Below are 26,962 nucleotides of genomic sequence, written 5' to 3'. Positions count from 1 at the left end.
TGTTCACAGTCTCTTCCACTCCTATTTCCTGTGATCCCACGCTGAGTCCTCATCTCCAGGCTGCTCGGTGTTCTCCCAGTCTGCTCATAAACCAGTTCATTTACTTACTCTGTCACAAAGAGATGAACCTTTTAAAATCATAAAAAGGGGGTTTGGGAGCCCCTGTGTTCCTCACAGCATCTGTGGCTGAATGACAGTGAACGTCAGACATTTCAAGCCTACGCAGGACAGCACGGATAGGAGGTGACACAAATAGACTTCTGTGATACAAAAGTAAGTCTGGTATGAAAATCAGAGTGTCAGGGTTTTCAGCAGAACCATGAGGCCCTGCAACCTCTTACCTCACTTTCAGACTCTGTACAGCCCAATTATAGTTCTGCAGATGGTGTTTATTTTATTGTGCACACACGTAAGGGGAGAACTAGGAAGAGCTCTGCATCTTGAATGGTGGAATGCTCCCTGCAGGCATAAATAATAGAACAACTGCTTTTATTATCAGTGTTGTATTAGAAATAGTGTGGCTGTTAGACCTTAATGATGTCTAATAAGATCCAGTAACTGCCTTCAAACTTTTTCTTGGAAATGTGAAGATATTTCTCCTTTTTACAGCACAGATGTCACACACTGATCCTGAGAAAAGGGATTAGGGTTAAACCACTATGTTTGCAAAGGAGGTACTTCTGGTGGAACCCAGAGTCCGAGTGTTTTGGTGCTCAGGTGGCAAGAAAGAGAAGGCATCAGGTCTCCTGAAGTGCTTGAGCCACATCTCACATCAGCGTCTCTTCCTTGTAATTCCTCTGATAGTAATTGGCTTGGTCCTCAGCTACCCTGAATTATCCCTGCTGGGAGCATTATTGGAAAAGTGATTTTTTTTTTAATTATTAATTTTTTTTTACATGCTTGGGGCAACAAAAAATGCTTTAATATCCTCACAAGGACTGCAGAATAATATATTGAAATAGCACAATTCTAATTGTGTTGGGGGAATTGCAGCTTAGATAGCTAAAAGTATTCCTTAGAATTTGCTATGTTGCATAAGTGGTGAAAATCAAAAAGCCCAGAAGACAGCAAACAGCTGAAATTAGCTCTAGCTTGTGCCTGAGTGTTATTATGTGTCTCATCTGAGCCACACAGTGACAGTCATCATAGAAGCTGTTATAATGGCTGTAATTAATGACAAAAGGAACAGAACTGATGTAATTTTCTTATGCTGTTCTTTAGTCCCAGGAGTGCAGGGCTCTTAAGTGGTTTAATAAGGTTTATCAAGCAGGATTCTGAAGAATTTGGTGACTCTGGTGGAAACAGGGAGGTGCTGTTTCTGAGTTCTGCTGTTCCATGTTTGCTTTGGACCCCAGTAGTCAGCAAAGGCTAATCTCATCCATAAGTTTTGGCAGTTGGCACATGCTGCTCTGTTTTTTCTCTGAGGACTGTGGAAGATGAGAGGCACACTTCAGTTGAAAAATGACAGTTTAATGTGGTTATTTTTAGAAGGAAAAAAAGAAAGAGAAGATACTTGTAATATACAGCAGTGCCTAATTTCTTTCAAAACCAATTAAAGTTTTGGCTTCCTCTAGTGACAAAAAAGTTTGGACAATTTCAACCCTCACGGCTCCGTTTATCACTTGTTTATTATTCTGAGAGGATAACATTTTGAAAGGAAAAACAAACTAGAAATTATTAATGCTGGAGTTGCCTGGAAATGGGACACGAAACTTGAGTCTACCCCAGGTCATGTGGAATGTGTGCTACCACTGTGGAGGCCAAGTAGTCAACTGCTGTCAGCCCCTGCAACAGGCAACTGGGTTGATTTACATCAGCTGAAGTGTCAGCCTGAAGGTCCTGTTGCCATTCCACATCAGACCATCCAGGGAGACTGAATGGATCTGTCCACGATGCTGATAAGCATGATCAATTTTCCTCATAGGCACCATTTTTTTATTCAGATTTTTATTAAGGTCTGTTAATAAGCTTTGAAGTGTCTCTAAGTGGAGAGACGCGTAAGAAATACTGACAGAATAACAGTGTCTTGTAATGATCAGTTACTTGTTTCCCAAAAGGCATTTAAAATTTCAACTATTACTTAATGAGAAAAGTCTCATGCCAAAAATATAATTTTCTTAAAGAGAGTGGCAGCAGCTCCATGAATTCTGTGCCATGAGTTGACTCCAGGTGCCATCGGCTAAACCAGCCCAGGAAAACCAGCCTCCAGCTCAGCACTGATGTGGTTCTTTACTCTGAAAATAAGCTCAGCTGGCACTGATTCATTACAGTCACATCAGAGGGAAGATTGAGAGGTCTTCACGTGCTTGTGGTCTGTAGCCAGGCTTTGATTGCAGTCTTGGTATTTTGGGATCATCATCTATTATCACCAAAGGCCAGTGAGAATCCATGAGGTAAGGAGCACAGCTCCTTCTTCTACTGCTCATAGCAAACTGGAAAGCCTGCAGTAGATCTGCAGTCTCCTGCCATTTTGAGGTGAGAGGGAGTTATTTATTCTGCATTTCTAATGCTTGGATATAAAATCATTTCCAGAGTGTTGAAGTTTAGGGTTATTATACTGTGAAAGCAGAATTTCCTACCACTGCTGTCATTTCAGCCAGTCAGGAAGAGCAATGACTGAGAGGAGAATGTCATGAGCAATCACTGGGTTGAAACCAGCAGGTTCCATATCAGTTAAGGACAGTCAGATTACCTGTTTGCTGAAGTGCTGTGCGGGAGGTTCTCTCTGGTACTGTGAGGCCACACGTGTATCCATCCAGCAGAACACTGTCTGCAAAGATTTCTTGGTAACAAACACAGTACTGCTGCAAAATACGCCTGTTTGGCTTTCCCATGCTCCATGATACTGGTGCTCCTTTTTGTGCCTTGATCTGCAGGGAAGGGGCAAGATAGGGAGGATCAGGGAGACATCACAGGAAGATCCAGCTGTGCTTTGTTGGGAATCTGGATGTAAACAGAGATGGAGCCAGGAGAGCAATGGGAAAGGAGGAGCGAGTGGTTCTAATAGGAGCCAGCTGAATGAGAATTATGAGACAGAGAATGAAAGGTGTGTTTCACAGACAGGTATTCTCTGCCTCCTTAGGTGCTGTGTGCTTGGGGTCCTTGCAGCAACTCAGGCTGTTGCTGAAGGAGGGTTTCCAGTATGTCAGCCAAGGGCATGGCAATGAAGAAAGGGCTCCAGGTGTCAGTAACACCATTTCCTGCTGCTTTTCTTGATGGAAAGGGCATTGTGATCATTTCTGGAGTGGAGTGTCCAGTGATCTCTGGTTTGTTTTGTCAGGACCTCTGTGAAGACCCCCATCTGTTTGTGAATGGAATCAGCTCCCATGACTTGCACCAGGGCACCCTGGGGAACTGCTGGTTTGTGGCTGCGTGTTCCTGCCTGGCTCTGAGGAAATGCCTATGGCAGCAGGTAGGTAATAGATGTGCATGGAATAAAGCTAATAAACCTTGGCTGTTTCCCTGCCTATCAGCTAATATTTTTCCCTCTAGGACTAACAAGTAGTGAATTTTGGTAGATCCAAATCTTCCCTTTCTTTAAAAGTTCATTTCTCTTATTATGAGACCTCCTTACTCCTCAGTCCCGCTGAGCAGCAAAGAACAGGTATAACAAAGCTAGAGAGTGCAAGGGGTTCTTTTTATCTCTCTCTGCAGATCGATATGAATTTTATTTTCCTAAAAGACTCCTTGAAGTAGGACTGCATTTGGACTTTGTACCGAATTCACCCTCTTTTTTCACTGCTTCATGTATTTAGGGTCAAGTGCTCATGAAGCTGAATGCCAGCAGAGTGCATGCTCGAGGGCAGTCGGCCCTCAGAATAAACCTTAACAGAGTGCACTTGCTGAACTTTCCCTTCCATGGTTTCTCAGGTGATTCCAGACTTTAACGAGCAAGAATGGGACCCTAAAAACCCAGAGAAATATGCTGGGATTTTCCGTTTCCGCTTCTGGTGCTTTGGAGAATGGACAGAGGTGGTTGTTGATGATCTGCTGCCAACAATGGATGGGAGGTTGATCTACTGCCATTCCAATGTGAAAAATGAGTTCTGGAGTGCATTGCTGGAGAAAGCTTATGCAAAGTATGAGCTGGTTCATTGTCCTTGTAATTCTCAGTGTTGTCCCTTCTATCCAGCTATTTGTTTTGTCTTTCAGTTCTATCAGACTTTCCCTAGGTTTTAAGGTTGCTGCTAGTAGAGAATCTAAGGAAGTCTGAAAACTCCTTCTTTAATCTGCATGGAGGGGGTGAATCATAAAGGAGTGCAATGCAGTCAACTTCAGCAGCCCAAAGCCTTAGGGATCCTAGAAACCAGGAAAGCTCTATCTGCAATCTGCTGGGGGTTTCTTGTTCTGTTTTGGTTTTGACTTGATAAGACCCAAATATATTACCTACATTCAACTAGAGCACTTGTAACAGCCTCTTGGTATCTGAGAATATTCTGTGTTGCCTCCAGGTTGGCTGGATCCTACGAAGCCCTTGATGGAGGCAGTGCTGCAGATGCTATTGTGGATTTCACTGGAGCAGTGGCAGAATCTATTGATTTGGTACAGGGCAAATATGGAGACATTATTTCTGAGCAGATGAAGCTGTTTGAAGACTTGATGAAAGTGCATAGAAGAGGAGGGTTGATCAGCTGCTCCATTGCGGTATGTGCAGAGAGCTGGTTTTAGGAGTTAATTTCAATTAAAATGTTCTGGAAGAAATATTATCATTAGTGTATTAAGTATGTCCTTCATTTGTATGTTTTTGAAAGCGTTGTATGGAGAAATCTACCAAGTTGGCAGTGCTGCCAGCCCACTACAGCTCTGGGAGCCACTAAATACAGTCACAAAACTGCAAAGTTGCTTGTGCTGCCACTTTGCTGTGGGTCTGAAATGCTGTTCTTTCTCAATGGTCACAGTTGTGTACTGACCCGAGGTTAATCCACCTAGAATGCCCTAATTTACAGGCCAGATGGCAGCGTTCACTTTCTTTATTCCTTAGGGGAATCTGTTTAGAGAAAGCAGTTCTGCTGACACCGAGCTGCTGAGACTCCTTGACCTTAGCTGTGATGGTGCAGCCAGTGTAACACACTGGAGCTGAGCTGAAAGGCTGAGCTCACCTGGTTATTCAGGTAGTACTGTTTGCTAATAACCTCCCCATTAGAATTAACCAGCGAAACTTGCCTACACTGGCTCATGTGAGGCAGGTAACTCGGATGCCTACGTTAGGGGGCCAGGACCCTGAGGCTCCCTGAGTAGAGAGGGGATGGCTTCTGTGGTAGCAGCTCCCAAAAGGTTTTATATACTTCACAAACCACAGGCAGTCAAGGGCCCTGCACTGCCTCTTGCTATAGGAGAGAAACCAGAGACAACTGGGCTGAACTCCTCTTCTGTCTAAGTCTGCAATGTCAGGCCATGACTGGGTAGTGCTGAAATTCTCACCTTGCCCGAAGCTCTTACCACACGTGGAGGGCTAACAAACTGCCTGAATGTTTCCTGAAAGATTGTCTTTTAAATGATTTTTAAAGTGCAGCCTGCAGGAAAGGGATCATTCTCTAGGAGCTGCAGGGTTGGCATTTAGGTGCACTTGGCATCTTCTTCCCATGCCCCATACTTGCAGTGTAAGACTTTGGCTAAGGCTGATCTTTTGTGGACTTAGTTAAATCACTTAAACACTTTGCTGTAATTTCCACATCTGTGAAATGAAGGTCATATTGTGGTAGTACTTCACATACTAGTATTAAGTGCTTAACACTAGTTAAGTGCTACAGCAATTGTGTGGCACGAGTGCTAAATCCACGGTAAAGTGGTGGATCCCAAAGTGTTGATGCATTCAGAAATTCTTGTGAGTCTCATGATAGTCGTGGAATTGTTGTGGAATTGTCTAGAACAACAGAAAATCAGCCGTGTTTGGAGGTGCTTGAGCACATTTGGCTATCCCTGGCTGTGCTGTGCCCTGTGCCAGTGCCATAGTACCAAAGAATCTCCCAGGAGGTACCACGTGTTCTTAATTTGAACAAAATCTTTAAGGTCTTTGGTTTTTGTTTTACCTTTTTCATAAGGTCTGAATTTTTATTTGAAAGAATTCCATTCTATTTGCTCAGACCAGCCTGGCAGACCAGACTTGCTGGTGTGAATTGTTGTTGTAAACATTGTTTCTGGAACGATAAGTTGCTCCCAAAGGCTAAGGCAGTTCTGTTTCTTAAGGTGGATCTGGTGAGGAGATAGGCTAAGTTTGTATTTTAAAAAACAATTAATTAGGCAGTTGTAACACTTTCACTTCTTCCTGGCATTATGTGTCTGTCTGTCAAATTAAACACAAATGCTTCTAATCATTGATTACAGAGAGGCCATTCCTCTGTTTGTCTGCATTTGTCACTTTTTGATGTATTATACACACAATGAAGCTTGCTAGGTGTAGAATATTTAATACTGAAGTGGCTTCATCTGCCTTACAAACATGTCACCATTTTCCTTGGATCACAAAATAGCCCTGAGCATCACCATTTAGAAATCTGAACAGACACTAGATGTTTAAATATCTAATTTAAATAAATAAATAAATAAATGCCTTTGGAATAAGGTGGGGAAGGCAGCCCAGCAGTAAGAAAAGCCTGGAGGGTAATAAAGGCATCAGGAGAAGTTACAGACTCCCATGCTGTCAAGGACTCTGTGTTTGCTTTTAGTTGTGAAAAATGCAAGTGAAAGTGTTACTCTGGAGAAAGCCCAAACCCACTGGAAATGTCAGCCAGTCTCCATGTAACACATGAGCTGATTCTTTAGGAGCTGTTGTTGGTGAAAGGCAAAGAGGGCTTGGTGAGACTCTCACAGTTGCTGGACCATCTGTCAGTTCCAATTTGATATAAATTTCTCATTCTCCCCCTTTTTTAAATTTTTTTTTTATTTCTTACCTTTAGGAACTGAACATTCTTATATCAGTGCAACTCTTGCTTTAGGAGAAGGACTGTTTGTTTAGACTAGTTAAATTTTGAAATGGGTAAAAATGTCTGCATAGCATAACTCTGATAAGTCCTTGTTGATATTGAAATATTTATATATTTATAATAATTATTACGGTATAATGATAAACAATAAACAGTATATTTATATTTAATATTTACATTAATAGCACTAAGAGTCATAACTCTTGCTCTCTTTACCACAGCAAAGGCTTGATTGATCATTAATTAGGTTATTACAAGTTTACACACAAGGATCTGCACTGAGTCAAATCTTCCTTCCTTGCTGTCCAAGACAGTGAGTGTCTTCAGGTCCAGTGGGTTATAGCCCAATATAGATGAGAGAATCTCTAGCTATGGCTCAGTGCAAGGATGCCCATGCTGGCTCCAGTGAGGGTGTGAAGAAGCCAGAGGCAGGACCATTTGGATTGTTCCTGGCTCAGAAGAAGGGTTATAACACTGGCACAGCTTTATTTTCTCCACTGTCCTGCCTGGTCTGTGTTGCTCAGAAGCAGCATTGTGCTGGCTTTGTAAAGGGCCAGTCCTTCAAAGCAACTCCAGCATCTTTATATGATACTGCTTTTCTGGGTTTAGATTAGGAGATTTGGATGCATTAAATGAAATGGTTGTATTTTTCAGAACTTGACAATTTTTATGTATTCTGGTCAGGCCCAGGTCATCCAGCAGGACAGTTTACTGCCTGATCACTGCTGCTTGTGTGAAGTTCATGAGGAGCAAACCCATCTCCTAAATAAACCTGCAGATCTGCCCATTGCCAAGTAAGAGAGGTACAGGACAGGTTTGACAAATGGATAGAAAGATTTATTGCCTGTGACCTCTATTTTTATCCCCCAGCAGTAGTTCTTCTGGGATATCAAATTGACTCCAACACAGAAACAGCCACTGGACTCATGAGCTCAATTCTTAGGCCCTATGGAGTGTCTAGTTGAGGATAACACTGGACAGCCTGAGCACAGTCACCAGCACCCAGAAGAGTAATTTTGTAAAGACTACAAGACTTTGTAATTCTTCAACTCTTGAGGCCAGGAAGAGACAAAATGATTGCAACAGGCAGGATTCCCCTAAGCTCTGGGCTTCTGCCTGGTAGGAATTGTCCAGCAGTATCCTGCACAATACCAGATCAGTGAGGCAGTATGAGCCCCAGTGCTGTTATTTTCCTGGAGAGTCAAATCACTTGGGAAGGGAATGGAAAACAAGCCTTCTTTGTCTTGCCCCTTGAACTTGTAGCTCTCAAGTCCCTCAGTGATGTGAGTTCTACTTTTTAATTGTCATTCTTCGTGCTCAAGGTGTCCTCTAGCCGTGGCAGTGAGGTGGAGACAGAGATGGGGCTCGTTGTTGGCCATGCCTACTCAGTGACTGGAATTCGGAAGCTGCGCCTTGGAGATAGGCTCATGTTCTCTTTTAAGGCAGAAAAGCTGTTCATGATCAGGCTGAGGAACCCCTGGGGAAAAAAAGAATGGAACGGTGCTTGGAGCGACAAGTAAGTGCTGCAAATCCAGTGTCAAAGGAATGAAACTGTACTGGGGCCACTGGACATGAGATACGTGGTTAAACACTGTTCAGACACAGCCATTCTCAGTGCCAGCTGAACCTCTGTGCCATCTCCTCCCAAGCAGAGCATTCCCTGTCAAAATGAGCACATGCTGGAGGAGCTTATGGCTTCCTGGACCTTAGTTTGCTGTATACACCATTGTTCTGGCACACTTGGCACATGGGCTGAAAAACAGCCCACAATTAAGGAGACGAGTCAAGAACATGAGGCTTGTTCCCAGCTTCACCACTGAGTTTGTCTGTGACTCAGTTTCTTGTCTGTAATTGCCAGCTGCTGGAGAGGCCATAAGTCTTTTATTCTTAGATAATTTAAGTGACTGGCGAAAAATGCTGTAAAATTGCTACATTTGTGATTTCTTGAATTATTTTCTAATGAATTTTCATGTGGTCTTAGCAGTCCCCTCTACAAGCAACAGAAATGATGGCTGGAGGGGATGTATTCCATCACGGGTGATTTACACATGAAAAACGTGTTACAGTTCATATTAATTTCTTACATCCTATATTTTAGCTAGCAGAAATCTACTACTTTCAAAGAGATTGGTCCAGGTGAAATGCAAAGAATGCACAGAAGAGCTACTGTGTCTTTTTTAACTTAAATCCTTGGGCTTCTCCACTGGCCTGCGTGTCTTGGCACAGCTGCCACTCATGCCAGTGGAAGCACTGAGGATTCTGAGGTTGGACCATGGCTTTTGGCCTCAGAGAATTAAACTGACAATTTCCAAATAGGTTAAGAAAATGTCTGTTATAGTAAACAACCTCCCTTCCCTCCTGCCAACCACCTTCAACTTTAGCCTCCAAGTACTTTTGGAAAGGGAATGAGGAATTGTGGCTCTGTTTGTCCAATGTAACACGTCAGGGAAGGGGCTCACACTGCCTGTTGTTGGATTTCAGCATGAGACTGATGCATTTTGGGTCTGTGCTCCCCTGCAGTCAGGGGAAGAGGCAGGTGCCTGCAGGGGCCAAGGCAGAGCACTAAGCTCATGCAGGCAATGAAGTGTCTGTGCAGTGAAGTGTTCCTCTGGAAACTGGACACTAGGCTCATGCTCCAGCAGTTTCTTCTCAGAGGCTCCCTGGGGAAATCTCAGGCCTGTTTATTAAGGTGATTAAAAGACAAAGAGAATACTCTGGTCTAAGTGAAGCATCCAATAACCTCCTGAGGAGGAGAACCAGATTTCATTTGAAGGGCCTTCAGGGAATGGATTGAATCTCCTATGACCTTCCAAACCAGCTGTTTAAGTGTTTAAGCACCCTAATGGAGGGTGTGATAAAGGAAATCAATAAAGTTCTGCACTAGTTGTGCCAATTTCCCATTAATCTCTTCCTTTTTCAGTAGCTTTCAAATCAATTAATGGTTTAAATCTCCTCCTGCAAGCCTCATATTTTCTTGCTGAATATCATCTGCCTTTTCAGTACTCCAATGTTACTTTCAAAACAAGGGACCATGAGAGATTTTTACTTCTAATTTTTTTCCAAGTGAGAGCATTTAATTTATTAATGATCTTTGTTGTTCTCTTTTTTTCCCACTTCTTTTTTTTTCCCCTTCTAGTTCTGAGGAGTGGAAGAAAGTCAGCGATTCAGAACGCAAGAGCTTAGGGCTCATTCTGGAAAATGATGGAGAGTTCTGGTGAGTAGCAGAGATGTGAAGGGTTTGGAGACACTAGCTACAGTGAGTAATAAATCTGCCATTTAATAGCTTCAAAACCAATTTTCCCGAATGGATAAGATTATCCAATCCTGGCACAAGCTCTGTTTCTTTCAAAGTCTCAAGGGATGACAGAGAAGAATAGAAAAAGCAGATTAAAAACTAGTAGAACAAAATTAGTAGCTTTTAGTAAATATAAGTTTCAAATGCCCTCAAATTCTATTACCTATATTTAGGACATTCACTCAGAATCCAGACAACACATGTGCTGGTTTACATGACAAAATTCCAGGCATTGAACACACAGTCAAACCTGTTCACTGACTGCTGTGCCTCTGTAGGATTTCTACGTCAACTGTGGCTGAATTATCTATAAATAGAATTGCAGCCAATGAATTTTGATATTTGTTGGTGTTTTCCAGCATGGGCACGAGGAGTGTTCGTTATCTACACAATCTCTAGAACTCTTAATTTTCACTTTGCTTAAAGCTCAGATACTTAGTCCAGCAACTTCTTCAGTAGATCATCAATACTGCATCAAGTGTGCTGGCAGTGCTCAGTATGAAAAACCTTCTGCTGGCTTTGTCAGAACTGTTAACCTCAGAGTTTGGCTCTGGGTCATTAATAAGCCAAGGCACAATGGTATTTCAGAAATCCCAAGCTGTTGGGGGAGGTGAATGGTTTTTTAACTGCTCTGCAATCCAGCCTGTTGCTTCAGCAGGCACAGGCTGCAGCAGTGAGATGGTGCTACATAAAGGCTGTGTCCAGAGCACAGAGATTTGAGTTGTGCTCAAGGACAGACATGACAATAAGGACTGTAACAATGAGGAGTGGATCACGCTTTGGTTGCAGGTGATCTCTTTTGCCTTTGTAAAAAATATGTTATCAAATCCAGCTTGGTGGACACAACCTGTCCTCTAGGCTTAGGAGATGCAACAGAACAGATCCAGACCTGACCAAACACACTAAGTGATATTTCTCTATATTAAGCTCTAAGACTGTGTGATTGTGGCTTCACAAGTATTTCCACATGCAGAGCTTCCCAGTGAATCAGTTTGTCCTCTGGACAGCTGGGCAATGCCTCCTTTTAAATTACTGGAAGATTTTGTGTGTTACTTTGGCTCTTTGCATGAGTATCACTGTTTATTTTTAAATAAGCCACTACTTTCCTGGTGTCCATGGAACAGGATGACGTTTGAGGACTGGTGTAAGAATTTCACAGACGTGGACATCTGCCGGATTGTGAACACCTCCTACTTCAGTATCCACAAGACCTGGGAGAAGAAAATGATGCATGGGGCTTGGACAAAAAATTCAGAGCCCCTGCTAAATCGCTCTGGTGGCTGCTTTGACAACAGGGAGACCTTCCTTCAGAATCCCCAGGTGGGAACTCCTATATTTTGTGAGGCATTGAAGTGTGTCCACTTGAGCCAGGGCTTCTGAAGTATCCACCCTATTTAGGAGCTGGCAGTGAGTACTTGGCAAAAAACCTGATTGCCAGTGTCTGTCCCCTGGGAGTGTGCTGTGCTTCAGTGACTTCTGTGAAATCTCTCAGTAGAGCTGAGATATTTGTTTGGGACTGATCATGTTTGGGGCTGATGAGTCAAACACACCAGGATTACTGACATCCTTCCTGGACTTCTTTTAGTTTCCCAGTTGTAGAAAGGCAACAAGTCTGATTTTCCAATGAGAGATCTTCATTCACTTAACACGCTTAAACAGCCCAAGGATTTGATCCACTGTATTTAGTTAGTATTCCTTGGCATTAATCTAAGATTCTGAAAGTATCTGGTCTCTTACCCAAGCTCACCCTCTCATCAGCATTACAGAATTTTCCTTGTCTCATCCTACCTGGTAATTTCAAGCTATTCAGTATCCATTCATGCATTCCAACTCCATTTCTCACCTTCCTGCCCTTCTCCATGTGGTGTGTTTTCATCCCAGCACATGCAAATTCAGGCATAAAACTTCCATTACTCTCAATGAGAGCTGAGCGCTTACTGTGTTAGTTATTACTTTGAAAATCGACCTTTCTGTTTACACTAATTAAAGATGTTTTTGTGTCTGCTTCTCTGCACTTTCAAGGGAGGTTTCTGCCTGCACCCCTCTGTTTTCATAGCAGGATACCGGGGCAGTGCAGCCTCTGTTGTTCAGATCAGGAGTGAATCTCAGACTCCCAGCTCATCCTGCCATGTAGGTGTAGATGCAGAAGCAGTTCTTCACTGCTCTGTCTTCTGTCAGTGCCTCATTCCCTGAGATGTTCCCCTTGGATGTATTCCAAGTGCGTCTGAATCTCATTTGTAAGTATTTAGCTGCCACAGAAAACAAAATATACACATTACAAGTTCAGTGCAGTGCCTGATGCAATGGAAGTCCTTTTTATTCCAGTGTTATCTCTGGGCTAGTTGATTAAAAGGCTCTTCATAGCAATGCTGGAACACAATTGTATTATCTGCCATTATAAATTACTGTGGCACACACCACCATAATCTAGAGACAATTTCTGTCCGTCCTCCCTGAGTGAAACACCTGACAGTGAGGCCTTCTGTGGAGTTTACCTGTACAGAGAGGGACTGTGACACTTCCAGTCCCTTTTGGCAAGGGAATTTAAGGCAAATATAAATGTATTCCTACAGACACCTGCTGGCTTTTAGATCATTACCCATTAAGGCAGCTGAAATGTCCTCAGAAGAAAGGCACAGTTGCAGACCTCTCATCAGACCAAGAGAGCTCTCTTGGTTTCTCTTGTTCCCCTCCTGTACCTCCATTTGCCCTGGAACACTCTGGGCTACCTGATCAGGTAACACTGCATATGGTTCAACAGGGACAAGAACTAAAATGTGCCTTTCTAGGTATTACTGCATATTCCCCCTTGTCCTATCACTAGGATTACATTTTCAGTGTCCTTGATACTTTTGGTTTAAAGATCCTCACTATTAGCATTACTTTTCAGCTGGGAATTGCTGGGAATACTTGTTATATGAAGAATTCTCCTCCCATCCCCAAATATATTTCTACTTGCCTCACTGGATGCACATATTTCCTTGGTGATGGCTTTATCCTCAGTATCCTGAGGCATTTTTAACAACTCACTGTCTTTTCTCTTCTCCTAGTACATCTTTGATGTCAAGAAGACTGAGGACAAAGTGTTGGTCTCGTTACAACAGGAGGATCGCCGCAAATACAAGAAAGAAGGGAGAGGAGACAGCATCCCAATTGGCTTCGAAATATTCAAGGTAGGCAGCCCCCTGCACTCCTGGTGCAGAGTTTGTTCAGTCCTGCTTCACCCTGGCCGTGAGATCTTTGGCAGATAGAGCCACGATTCTCATGGTGTCTGACTCTCCACTTAACACAAGCTTTGCATGGGCACTGCACTCAGTCAGCAGAGCTGACATTAGACAGATTATTGGAACTAAATTGAATTAGTTCAGTTCAAACTCTATTTGAACTAAAGGAACATAAATAATTTTTCCCTTTTGTAAAAGAACATTAAGTGCTTTTCCTACCCCAAGTTTTCAAGAGAAAGACAAAATAGTATTAATGTTTGAAACATGGAGGGGTGTTTTTCTCCTTCTCACCAAAGGCTTCTGCCTCCATTTCATCAGCAAATACAGGTAAGTGAATGAGGTTGAAAAGACTGCTGTTTTTCTGTTGCCACTTAGAAAAAAGAATGTTTTCAAAAGCTGGAGTAGTGAGTAGGAAATCAATATATGGGAAAAGGAACCACAGGGATTCCAAATGATAATTTAATTGCACTCTCAGGGCAAATTGATTAAAATGAAAACACCTGAACTTGAGAAGGAAGGAAGCAAAGAAATGGCTATTTTTCTGATTTTTTTACTGAGGATTTGGATAATCCTATCATCTGCTGCTACAGTTAGTGGGACTATGCTATGGCTCTACTGTAAAAAAATGTCAATTTTAAGTCAGTTAAGCTGCTGACATCTGTATCACACCTGTTCATTTGAAAATCACCTGTTAACCACATATATTGAAAAGTGTCATTACAGAAAGTAGCATAATTTACCTTGCCTTGCTCATGCCTGTATATCTTATTTGAAAAGGCTTGGAAAAGAAAATCACACCTTCAGAAAATTATCTATCTTTACTTCTGTTCAATAACTTTTCTATTTCAGAAATGTTCTAACCCACCAGGCTCATTAACATGACTAAAGACCTTGGGAAGAGAACTGCCAGAAAAGAATGTAGGGCTGCCTTTGCCCTCAAGAGCTGCTTAAGATATAGGTTTATATTTTAGCTGTGCTGTGGCAAATCAGTCCCCTGGAGAGGATGTTAATAGTTAAGCACAGCTTCAGGGCTTAGAACAAAACATAAATGGTTATTTTGTGGGTTTTTTTGTATTCAGAAAAGGGCGACGAAAATACGGGTGTGTGCACCTGGATTGAGAGCTGCTGTGAAAGGCTGGAGTGCTCTCTCCATCCCAGAGAAAGGAGGCAGAGGAATCTCAGCCTGCCTCAGGCACCCAAAGGTCTCCAGCGAACTTGGTGGTTGTTGTCACTGGAGTCTTGGTCTGTCAGGGAGTGGTGGGGGAGAGAAGCCTCTGAAACATGAAGTCCAGCAGGTTTCTATACCCTCAGAAACCTTCCTGGCACTTCCCTCGTGTGTGTGTGTGTGGCTGTTTTTTGCACAGTCACGCTGTTTTTCAGAGGTGCTGGGTTTTGTAAAGCCATTTAGGCTTTTGGGGAGTGCTTTGGGGGCACCCCTGCCATGAGTGAGGCCTTCTCCCGGGTAGTGGTGGGTGTGTGCACAAAGGGCCTCCTTTGACACCGCCTGGGCCACAGGACATAAACATCACACCCCAGAGATTCACCCCTAGGGCCTCCACAAGTGTAACTTCCCGGGCTATGGCCTCCTCCCCTCAGCCTTGTTTTCAATCCCCTGGCAGGAGGCTTGCACAGCTCGCTACAGTAGCAACGTTTTAAGGCAAATAAAAGAGTCCAATTCCTCATGGGCACTGGGGTGCCCATCGGGGCTGTCTCTGCCACAGCTTCAGCGGGTGAAAAAACATTTGCCCACTGATTTGCCTTTGTTGCACGTTGTGTTTTCCGGCCATGAAAGGCCGTGTGATGTGCAGGGAGAATCCTGCCTGTCAGCACTGCTATCCCTCCTTCCATTAATCCCCATCCTGCCTTGTGGCTGTAGGTGGAGGATAACAGGAGCTATCGGCTGCACAAGCTCACTGTGCAGGAGAGAGTGGCCACGTCTCCGTACATCAACACACGCACTGTCTTCTTGAGGAGGATCCTTCAGCAAGGCCGCTACGTCCTTATCCCAACCACGTACCATCCGGGCATCACCACAAAGTTTATCCTGAGGCTCTTCACAGACGTGCCATCAAAACTCAGGTAGGCTGCACCCACAGCTACGGGAGATCTTTCCGAGCACTCACTGGCTGCACCTCCTTGGGAGTGGTTGCCTGGTTGTGCTTGAACACCCCTGACTCACTCATTCATATTGCTCCAGAACTAGGCCAGGGCTTGAGATGGTCAGGTCACCTCTGGGAATCTCCGGATCACTGGGGTTTGTACGTGGTCAGGACATTTTTAGTTAGGGCCCTCATGGGCAAATCAGTTTGGGTCTTTTGAATTTTTAGTTTGGCTTTTGCGGTGGCCTCAGTTGTAGGTCAGAACACCGAGCGCTGGTGTTCATGTTTACAGCTGATATTGTTTGTTTCTGGGACCATCTCCTTTGAAACCAGTGGTTGCTGTGAGAGTAAAACCGGTGTTTCATGAAACCAGGCCCACTGAATTTTTTTCTTGCTATGATACTATCTTCAAAGATTGAAAGGTTTTTTTTCCCCCCTTTTGCTGCCACACCTTATAGCAACTTCAGAGAAATGAAGTAAGGAGAATGTGTAAATAGAACCCCCATGCAGTCAAATGCACACTGCTGACATTTGTGCTACACAATAAAATCAATCTGTGCAAAGATAACACAAATTTGCTTCACTTTGGTTTTCTCTATTTTTATTTCTTACATCTGTCATTTCTTCACCACAGAATTCCAAAATGGCAGATGAGGAAAAAGTACGAATCTCATGTTCTAAAAATGCTTAATTTCCACAACAGTTGATTGTTTACTTGATGTCCTTCTGCTTCGGTTGCTTTTCCCACTATTTTTCAGGGAGCTGAAGGCAGATAAGCCTGAAATGACATGTTGGAGTCTTCTTTGTGGCTATCCACGCAGAGTCACCCAAATCAAAGTTCACTCTGCAGAGGGTTTACAGAAGCAAGACAGATCGGGCGGTAAGTGGAAAGTGAGCCTGGAAGAGTGGAAGGGGCTTTCCAGTCCTCTAAAGATGATTTAGGTTGATACATAAGCAGTCAGAAATTATCAAAAAAACCTGAGGATTTATGTTTTGTTTTATTTTTCATCATGTTGTAAAATCTACTTCAGAGAAGAGATCAGATGAATATGGGGATGCAAAACAGCAAGTGTTATGTCCTGGCACCCACTGAGTGGTGACTGAATGTACTTTTCACTGGGAAAGCCACTTTCTGTCAAGTGTGGTTGTCTCTTTGGGAAGAGATGCAGAAAATGGACTCAGTTCATATTTCTTGGTAATTTTCTTGAAAAACAAGTGCCACAAACACCTCAACCAAGCAAGATGAGGTTTTGCTCCCTGTTCTCAGCCAGGCAGGGTGGATTGGTGAGACTGAAGGGGCTTTATGTGACAAGAGCAGCAGGGTAGCACATTGGAAAGAGGCAGCATGTTCCTGCCCTGTGATGGACATTTTCATTTTTAAGAATGGGGTTTTTTGCTTTTAAAATTCCTTAAACGTTTTTCTCTAATGTTCCCTTCAGTGAAACAACAAAAGCCAATTTTCCACCCTTAGCATTGCACAGTCTTTGGCACAATTACAGCATTGACAAGATCCAATTAGAACCAATTACCTGTAGATGTCAAAGACCAGCCTTCAGCTCAGAGTGTTGTGAGATTTGGTGCATCATGACACAGACCCTCAGGAATATACACACAGTGTGTAATAGATATTTTAACCACACCATAGCCAAATACCTTTAGAACCCAGTACTATCACACACGGTCAGGTTGAACTGAAACATATTCTTCCACTTTGGTTTCAACAACCAGCGCTGGGCTGATGATTACCCTGACAGAACTGAAAAGGTGTGGAAAGAACAGTCTGTTGGAAATGGACTCAGAGGTTTCCTGTTGAAACCTAAGCAAAATTTCTGCTTGATTATTCTATCTGCTGAAAAAGTGAATAATTGGATCAAGTGATACTATTTGGGAATTAGTATTCAATCCACCAAGTGGCTGAAGAAATATCAGTCTATCATTGTCATTTTTTTCTGAAGTGTTTCCATTTCCCTGTGTGAAACACTGTGCCAATTTTAAACCCATCAGAAACATACAGGGATGTGAACACAAAACCTAGATGAATCTTATTGTTTGACATTGAATAAAACTTCACCAAAAAAAGTTAAAATACTTTTTTTTGTATCAACATAAAGCTTTCAAGTAAAAGCCTTTGTCTCTTTTCAGCCTGAAATTCCAAATCTCATCCATTCAGGGGGCTCTGAAGGAAAGCTGAGTTACTTCACTTTAGTGGCTTCCCCATTATCTTGAATTCTGCTGTGAAGTTCCTGTTTGACTCTTTCTTTATTGGCCTTTTTTTCTCTGTAAGTGTCTCCAACTCACAAAGTACTCACAAAATACCTTTATAGATTGTCTTGGAGAATGCCACATCTTATAGCAACTTCAGAGAAACGAAGTAGGGAGAATGTGTAAATAGAACTCCCATGCAGTCAAATGCACACTGCTGACATTTGTGCTACACAATAAAAGCAAGCTGTGCAAAGATCAGGGTAATGTCCATACCTGGCATGGGTAATATCCATACCTGGCACACTGCCTTCTAAGGGCACCTTGCTGGGAAACTTGGCAAAGCTCCTGATTGATACTAAAGTCCATTTTTGGTAGCAGAAAAAGCTGGGTACGGTAATGTTTCTCACTTTGTTTGTTTAATAGATAAAAAGATTGGATATAGAAATTTCTTGAAACACATTGATTGTAAACTTAGACTAGAAATTAATGTGTCCAGGGACAGGAAATATCCCACATTCCAAGACTGCTTCGTAGTATTGCCACAGAAGAACGGAACTCCTGGTCATCTCTAATCTCTTCTCTGACTTCTTTGGATCCACATCTGGACCCTCTTCCATGCTTACTTTAAGAAGAAACAGCAGCCAGGAATTTGGAAAAGTCACATGGGCAGTTACTAAAATCCTGGCCTTACCTGCTGGTCTTGGAGCATTTCCTGATGGGAACTAGATTTAAAAATCAACAGCAGCCCCCTGTCTAGCTAGCACTGTGAGATGAGGGAAGAGACCACACAGCAATTGCCACTGGGAGTGACAAGGAGAGGTTTGCTTTCAGATTAGGCCCAGTCAATATGTTTATTCAAGCAGAAAACAGGTAGATGAAGTAGCTGTGTTTGCCTGCTGCTAAGAGGACCTCACACAAAGGTTACTCATTTTCTGGTACAAAGGTTGTTGGCAGCTTGTTTCTGTGTGAGCTGCTGTGTCCAATTAGTCCCGCCGCATTTCACCGGGGCTTCCTGACTCCTGCGCCTTCTGATCGGCAGCATCTCAGCTCTCCAGCTGCCTCTTTCCTTGTGCTCAGTCTCTGTCACCTGTCAGCCGTATTCTGCCTTGGCCAGCCACCTGCCTGGTTTGTCACTGTCATCCCTTAGCATAGAGAGAAGACAAACCCTGATGATAAAGGAGGAGAGATAAAGGAGAGCTTCATTCTGGAGCTTCTGAGAACTGAGACTGACATTCCATCTGAACAGGGCAAACTGCCCTGAAAACTTCAGGATATCTCTATACATTGGGGTATGCAGATGCAGAAAGAGCAGCCTGAAGAGAGAATCAAGGATTTGAGACTTGAGTGCACTGTTCTTCACATGAGCCCATCACTGTCATCTGAGAGTTGTGCCTAGCACAAATTTCTAAACAGATACGTAAACAAAGCTGGAAGAGAATGAGGATTGCACAGCCAGTGCTGGTTCATAAGCTGTTTGTCATCAGAACCCTCTTGCTGGCCAGAGGAAGGTTATTTAATCTTTATTTTAAATGTATATTGGAAAGCTCCTCCTTGGTGCTGTCGTTGATCCATTGCCCTGTCCAGAAAAAATAATGGATGGTTTGCTGTTGTAAAGAATAGTGGATGGATCTAACTGCCCAGACTCAATCCTTAATGCACATAGGCTGCTCCTCGTGGAAGTACCTCTCCAAGTTAGCTTGTTCTGAAGTGGATCCAGCTGTTTATGAGCCAAACATAGTGGCAGGTCTGCAGGATGATAAGGAAACTCTGTGTGCTTGGAGGTTTTCTGTCTCATTCCCAAGCCTGTTTTAAAAATTGCTGTCACTGCTGTCTGTCACACCTTTTTCCAAAGAGTTTCTCTTTGAGAAACCTTTTGCATTTTAAGTCTCCCCGCTGAAATTCTGTGTTGAATTTTCATGTTTAATTGTCTTTCACTGCCTCTGTTCCAAACTGAATGTTGCGATCCTCGGACAGGTCTGTGACTGACCTGATAAGCAGAGAATCTGGTACCTTTTGTTGAAGCTGCCTTTGGAGCAGCCTGAGAAGCAGAAGGAAGGAGAAGCAAAGACTCACCTGCAAGAGGCAAAACAACCCAGAGCAGTGCTTGTGTCTCAGCACTGTGTCTGCTCTGTTTGTCTGATGCCCTTTCCAGTGACTGTGTCAGTGCTCTCCATGTACCAGTAAGAGCAATTCAGCTGGAGAGGAGTGGGAATGCCTCTGGAAACTTTTTCTCAAGAATGTTTTCTAGAAAGCTTTTTGTTTTGGTACAGTGCAGAAGAATGTGGATGTTAGATCCTCAGTGCAGTTCTCAAGAACTCAAGTAGCCTTAGACTACTAATGATAGATTTCTTTAAGCTTTAGAGGTGTCATTGTTGTTTGGGTGTTTCTGGCTTTTACAAATTCCAGCTTTTTCCTTCACACTTTTCTTTTGTACAACTTCCCAAAGTAGCAGTATGGCCAGGACTGAGGTGAGAGAACTGTTACACACAATGTAGTGTTCAGGGCATAGCTGGAGCCATATGTGTGACTGAGAAATGAACCCAGCCCTCCTTCCACTGCCAGGGCAGTTGCCAGAGTAGCAGCTCCAGTTGTTTTCATTCCCAGCTCCTGGCCAACACTAGGATGTTGCTTTTCCATGTGAGCAGCCATTTCTGCTTTACCTCTGTCCTGTAAATAAATCAACCATTGCAGAGAACATCCCTTGTCTCATCCCCCATGTGCCTCTCTTCCATTTCTTCCTTTTGTTCTGGAACTGGAGTCAGTAATCCTAATATAACTGACCATTCAGCCCTGCCATCATGGGGTCATGCTGTGCAGGAACCTTTTGTGTTCCTCTTCTACCTCCCTCCATTTCTTGAGCTCTTGCTGAGAATTTGAATGTTTTTTCAAATATTATCTTTTCCTTTCACTTACCTGCTCCCTCATCCATTCAGCAGATACACCTGTTACCTCTTTATGCTCTGTGTCCTTTCCCCACCCCTCCTTATGCCCTTTATCTCTTAATTACTCTTAACGATCGGATGTTGCTCTGCTCTTTGCCCTCAGACAAAGCAGTTGGCACCATTGGGGTGACATGCAAGACCCCATTTTATTCAGACCCATTTTCCAAATTGCTTTGCAAAGAGGGCAGCTTTTCCATCCCTGATCACACAGCGTGGTGCCACCCCATGCCCCAGAGCTAAATTCACACGTTCAGTGACACAGAAAGTACTTGCCTATCAGAAAAGCCAATACCCTGTCACCTGCTACAGAACTGTGAGGTGTTGTCAGGGTAACAGGCCTGGGGCAGGTCTGGCCAGGTGTGACCACAGTGCAGCATACGGAAAAATCTGTGTCTTGTACATGGAAGTGACTCCCTCTGGTTTGGATGCAGCTGCTTTGTGGTTTGTTTGTGTGAGGCGTTGGTATTTGTTCTTGTAAATGAGTGATGTGTTTGAGGAAAATCATCCTGGGTATGGATTGTTAAAAATCTAAAGCTGCCTTAGTGCTGTCACTCCAGCGGTGGCATTTGCAAGTAGATGGTGACAAAATGTGTGTAAGAAACTATTATGAGCCTGACTTACACTTACACACACTCAGTGGTTTTATTCAAAATCTGTATATAAGAAGTAGCAATGTATATAAAAACAGGTATGCTGTCGTTAACAACAGGAATGGACAGGAGATAGTTGTGTTGAAATACAAAAAATGGTATTACCTGTGTTTAATTAGAAGTTAACTAAAAAGTGGAATGGCCCATTCTATTTGACGATAAAGATAGGCATTTCCAAATTGGTTCTTGCTCTTTATTGGAAGGGAAAGAAAATATCAACATTATTAATAAATAAAAATGCTCAGTGTAAAAACAACAAAGCATTTCTAGAAGGTTAAATGATCTCAGTGGGTCAGGTGTGATTCAAGTGTAGTTCAAAATATTAACTAGGACCTATCATAGTTGTGGTAACATAAACTTTGGAATTACATCAATCCAAATGATAGAACTGAATAGATTGTCTCAGGTTTATGGGAATGAAATGACAAACTGAGGAGGATTTGCTTTGACAGTTCTCCACATAAAACTTCGTTGAAACCAGTGCATTTATAGAAAATGTGTTTGTATTTTGACAATATTTTGCTTTCTCGAAGAGAAACTGCTTCTTGAAAACTACCTCCTAACACTAACGCTCGTATCTGAGTACAAGAGACAGCACTTTCTAGCTTGGCAGTCTAAGGATGGCCACTGACGTGTGCATTCAGGGATCTAAAAGCATTTCTGTGCAGTTCCTGTCCTTGCCCTACACAGGAATTGTGGAAGATGAACAGATTTTACTTTTCATTTTGGCCAAGGCACCCAGAACTTCATATCAGATGTCATGTGCACAGATGCATTTTGGCTCTTGCATCTTAGAGCAGTGTCGGGAAGCTCAGAGAGTCACTTTGAAAACTTCCTGTTAGATGAGCCAGGAAGATGCACAGCAAGGGAATGTGGGAAAATCATGATCCCTGTCTAGGAGTGAGCTGGTTTCACAGCAAATGGGGCCTGGTTTCCAGCTCTGAGCACCCAGTTGTTACCAGAATGAAAGAGCTGGAGTTGTTCATTCTGGAGAAGAGAAGGCTCCAGGGAGACCTTAGAGCCCCTTCCAGTACTCAAAGGGGCTCCAAGAGAGTTGTAGAGTTGGACAAGGGTTTGGAGTGACAGGACAAGGGGGAATGGCTTCCCACTGACAGAGGGCAGCGTTAGATGGGATATTGGGAAGAAATTCTTCCCTGTGAGGGGGGTGGAGCCCTCGCACAGGTTGCCCAGAGAAGCTGTGGCTGCCCCATCCCTGGAAGTGTCCAGGGCCAGGTTGGATGGGGCTTGGAGCAACCTGGTCTAATGGAAGGTGTCCCTGCCCATGGCAGGGGTGTGAAACTGAAACTGGATGGTCTTCAAGGTCCCTTCTGACCCAAACCATTCCATGATTCTGTGTTTTCACCTGGGCAGGTAGCAGTGGCTGTAGCGTGCTCTGGTTCCCTGTTCCTGTGCTCAGTAGCAGCAGTGCTGTGAGGCACAGGAGGGAATTCTCTCCTGGGTTTCTGGGCAGGTCTCAGCTGCCATTCTGTGTCCTAAGAGCTGTGTTGCTGTTTGTGTTTTAGGAGCAGATCCCTATGTGCTTGTCAAGTGTGAGAACCAAAACGTGCGCTCCCCTGTGCAGCACGACACGACCAGTCCCGTCTTCAACACACAAGTGATTTTTTACAAGAAGAACATTGACAGTCCTATCACGATCCAGGTGAGACAAACCACACAGGACAGACTGCTGAGGGCAGGAAGGGGAGCACAGCAGCATCACTGGGCTTCACCTGTGCCAGCTCTTCCTTTGTATGACTGATACCCAGGAGAGAAGTGTGAGAATCTCTGCTCCCCTCAGTGAGTTATGCCTGGAGCTGTTTTGCTGATTCTCTAGTCTAAGTCTGCTCCATAAACACCAACTGATGGCATTTAGGAATCTGAAGGCATATTTCATTCCAAGGCTTTGAAAGAATTTACAGAATTACCTTTTGCCTTATGTGGTACCCAATGAAACAGAGACAAAGAAAAGCCATGTGTTGTCCAGAGTCAGCGTTTGAAACAAAACCAAAGGCAAGCTGTGACCTAGAAAGCAAAAAGCTGCATTCACTCCTTATTTGCATGGAGTATGTAAATGAGCATTCAAATCCAGACTCTCCCACATGCTCTCTAGACAATTAGCTAAATTTAGACATACGCCCACCACTCGCTGCTTTTTCAGGGGGTTAACGGGAGTGACCTTCCTCGAGCACAACCCTTGCAGGTGGAATGTGAGAGCAGCACCACTTCAGCTGGGTTTTTTTCTGTTCCCTCGTCTCTAGGTCTGGAACAGCAACATCCTGTGTGACCAGCTCCTGGGGCAGGCAGTGCTGGCAGCTTCCCCCAGTGACCCCCGAGAGCAGCAGACGCTGCAGCTCCGAGGGAGAGGCGGCCAGGAAGCAGCCGAGGTGCCGGGTCACATCACCATCAAGGTTTTCTCCAGCGATGACCTCGCGGAGCTCTGAGCGCCGGAGCCCCGCAGAGCCAGACAGAGCTGTCACCTCGCAGCAGCGGGACTCGTCTGTGCCTGCCGGGGCGGGGACTCGGGAGCACAGGGTGCACATCATCATAATCGCTTTAAAAAGATAAAGCCCTCAAAACTCTCCATGTTATCACTGATAATGGGGAGAGAGGCTTTGAAAGAGGAGAAAGCACATATTTATACATATACATGTTCATGATACAGCACATACAGTAGAAGAGGGGCCAGACAAAATGCTAGCAGATAAGCTCATTAAGATGTGACCATCTTCCAAGCAACATCTCTCAGGAGCTCTCAGCACATAAGCTGGAAGCCCATGTGACTGTCCTCACAGGTTCCCGGCACATCCTCATCTATTCCCAACAGTAGGACTGGATGCAGGCAGGAATGGCTCCAGCTCCATGGGCACCTACCAGCAGGTTGGGGGAGTGGCAAGCACAAGGTGGATTTGCATGACTCAGTCCTTGTTCACTGCCAGCCTGGATCTGGGAGGGTGATTTTTTCCCCCATAGAGGGATATAAATTTCTCGATGCATTTCCCTGTTATTGCTACAGGTCAGATGTTTCTGTTCCTTGATGAAAAGGTCATTACTCAAGGAGTTCAGTCATAGCTCATGGCCTTAGATCCCGTGAGCCAGGGCAATTAAAACAGGGGGACAGGTTTTGCAGTGGCTGCTTGAATACCACAGCAAATAATAGCTATGTCCATGTAAAGGCTCTCAGATCAACTTTCTGACTCTTCTCTTCTCCACCTCAAGCTGATGACTCACAAGTTGGTATCTCTGTCCAAGAGCAGGAAAGGCACCTCACAGTTCAGCTGTGGTTTTGCTCAGAGCACAAATTCACTAATGGGAGCCTCCTAGCTAAGGACACTTTGTTTAATCCACATGATGCTAAACATGGAATAACACTCCTTTTCTCTTGTTAGATGGGTAGCACCAGGCTGAAAAAGAAGCAAATTAGCTCATGACAAGGATGGGTTTGTAAAACCAAGGTGTTGTGCCCTGGCAGGTGTCAGGTTTCACTCTCAAAATTTTGCTTTGATTTATCGCTGACAAATCCAACATCTTTGATAAAGTTTCACTTGGCTGTCATGGAGAACAGGTATTGTTTCACATTTCCTTCAAAGCAGGGTTCTGGTACAAACTTTCTCTTACGTTCTGCCTGCAGCCTCATGGCAGGGTTCCCTCACAGCTCTTTGTGTGTGGGCACACTGGGCAGTGACCCTGGCAGTGCAAGAGGCTCACTGTGTCAGACACTTGGAAATGGATTTTATACGGTTGCAAATTCTGATCTGTAAAGAGAAGCTGAAGGATGACTGTTCTGCCTTTTGTACAGCCAGGAAATTTGGATTTCTGTGTATCTCATAACCACTCTGGCCACATTGTGCAATTTTTATAATTTATAAAATGTCTCCTGATAGCATTAATGTTTTCAGAAAAAGTTTTTAAGTCCCCTCAGGCCTCCAAAAGGGTTGCTGCTGTGGTAGGAAAATGCTCTGACACATTGGAGATGGAATGTAAGGCTATGAACGATGCTACAGTGCCATCAGCTCAGCTGCATGTACCAAGTACCTGCTCTTTTCAAATAGCTTGGGCTCAGGCCATTTGCACACAGAGTGTTTGTCAGCTGTGTGAACTACATGCCCCACAGGCAAGTGAAATTCTCTGTACACTCATGGCTTCGGGGTTGCTTATTCTCTGAAATTTCAGTCTCTGTGTAAGGGTTGTCCCCAGCATCAGCAAGGCAGAGGGAGTGTCACCTGCAATTCCTGGTTGTGCACAGCCTGACAAAGAGGGAAGTTTGGGTGATGAGTATGAAAGTGGTGGCTTTTAGGCCTTGGAATTCTGTCAGCTTCAGACATTTCCAGTTTGTCCCCATGGCACAGGGACAGGCAACCTTTGAACTCCAGTGCTGCCTGGAGGGAATGGCAGTGCTGGGAGCTGCAGGAGGCTGAGGCCAAGCAGAATGTCTGTACATCTGCATTTATTATTGGAAGTAGTTGGAACAGACAGGGTTTGCCCATCAGAAGGAGCTGAGTTCCCAAGCTGGGAACACAACTGCCTGTGCTGATTTACAAGGCTTCTGGCTTCCCAAGTGAATCCCAGGTGAAGCAAGGCTGCCTGTTCCCTGCACGATAGCCCACGATAGCTGGGCAGGGATGATGCCCCCTCGCTGTGGGCTCCACCTCCTAACAAAGCTGGACAGTATTTTTTAACAACTTGTGGGAAAAACAGGGTTTTTTGGAGGGTGCTGCATTTATGTACACACTCAGGCCACCTTCAGAAGAGAGTCCTCCGGAAATGAAAACGGGGGAAATGGGTGGGAAATGTTTCATTTCGGCCTTTCATAACTTCAATGTGAAGTGACCGAAGCAAAAGGTTTACAAACACATATTCAGGGACTTCTGCCTCCGCCTGCCCCGCTGGCAGCCGCGAGAGGGCGACCTGTATCCATTCACCCACCCATCCTTCAATCCATCCAGGTAAAACCATGGGCAGGTACCGACGCAACACACACCCCGATAAATACAGTGTATCATTTACAGAAGATACCATACATTATCCTATACACGATATTATACCTCTCTCTACAGTGTATAGCACCTATAGAAGGGCCTCCGAATGTCTCTAAAAATACATATTTATTTATATATGTACTACAGACACACAATATATATTTACACAAACGCTATATATATACACTACATATATACACACTATATGCACACTATATACACAGTCTCTCTATATACAAACACATATATACAATATCTATATATAAGGGAGCATTATATAAGGGGCTACAGTGCAGGAGAGTTATGGGGTGTTGTGCAAGTGCCCTAGACAGTACAGAGTCCAGGTATGCCCATAGCACTGTAACACACTATCTATATACAATAGTGATAATGATACAGTACATTGTGTGTCTGTATATTTTATAAATTTGCACACCCCCCACATAACGCTCCCACATTTAGTAATCTCTATGTATTATATACATTTGTTTTGTAATCTCTATATATGTAAATGTCTTTTACGTCACTATGTTCTGCCAAGTGGACAGAGGACAGGGGATCCTCCATATCATGTCTGCCTGTGGGCCTCTCCCAGAGAAGACTCTCTAGAGCTCTCTGCACATTGCAACTCTGCTCTCAGCTTACAGC

At 43.8% G+C, this 26,962-nt stretch overlaps 1 protein-coding gene across 2 annotated transcripts in view; it reads left to right on the top strand.

The window, feature by feature from the left end:
* Positions 1 to 25,233, top strand: part of LOC113973701 (calpain-5-like) — a 53,531-nt gene extending 28,298 nt beyond the window's left edge. For both annotated transcript variants that reach the window (XM_027696131.1, XM_027696130.1), the window contains exons 4-14: positions 3,281 to 3,412; positions 3,871 to 4,079; positions 4,452 to 4,644; positions 8,246 to 8,439; positions 10,060 to 10,137; positions 11,343 to 11,538; positions 13,269 to 13,391; positions 15,319 to 15,521; positions 16,300 to 16,421; positions 22,862 to 22,998; positions 23,597 to 25,233. In XM_027696131.1, coding sequence (XP_027551932.1) covers positions 3,281 to 3,412; positions 3,871 to 4,079; positions 4,452 to 4,644; positions 8,246 to 8,439; positions 10,060 to 10,137; positions 11,343 to 11,538; positions 13,269 to 13,391; positions 15,319 to 15,521; positions 16,300 to 16,421; positions 22,862 to 22,998; positions 23,597 to 23,779 — 1,770 coding nt within the window. In that variant the 3' untranslated portion in view covers positions 23,780 to 25,233. The remainder of the gene's footprint in view (positions 1 to 3,280; positions 3,413 to 3,870; positions 4,080 to 4,451; positions 4,645 to 8,245; positions 8,440 to 10,059; positions 10,138 to 11,342; positions 11,539 to 13,268; positions 13,392 to 15,318; positions 15,522 to 16,299; positions 16,422 to 22,861; positions 22,999 to 23,596) is intronic.
* Positions 25,234 to 26,962: the final 1,729 nt, after the last annotated feature.

The sequence above is a fragment of the Neopelma chrysocephalum genome, unplaced genomic scaffold, assembly GCF_003984885.1.
Source record: "Neopelma chrysocephalum unplaced genomic scaffold, ASM398488v2 Primary Assembly neopelma1_105, whole genome shotgun sequence".
NCBI classification, from domain to species: Eukaryota; Metazoa; Chordata; class Aves; order Passeriformes; family Pipridae; genus Neopelma; species Neopelma chrysocephalum.
This window is presented reverse-complemented; position numbering and strand designations above follow the sequence as displayed.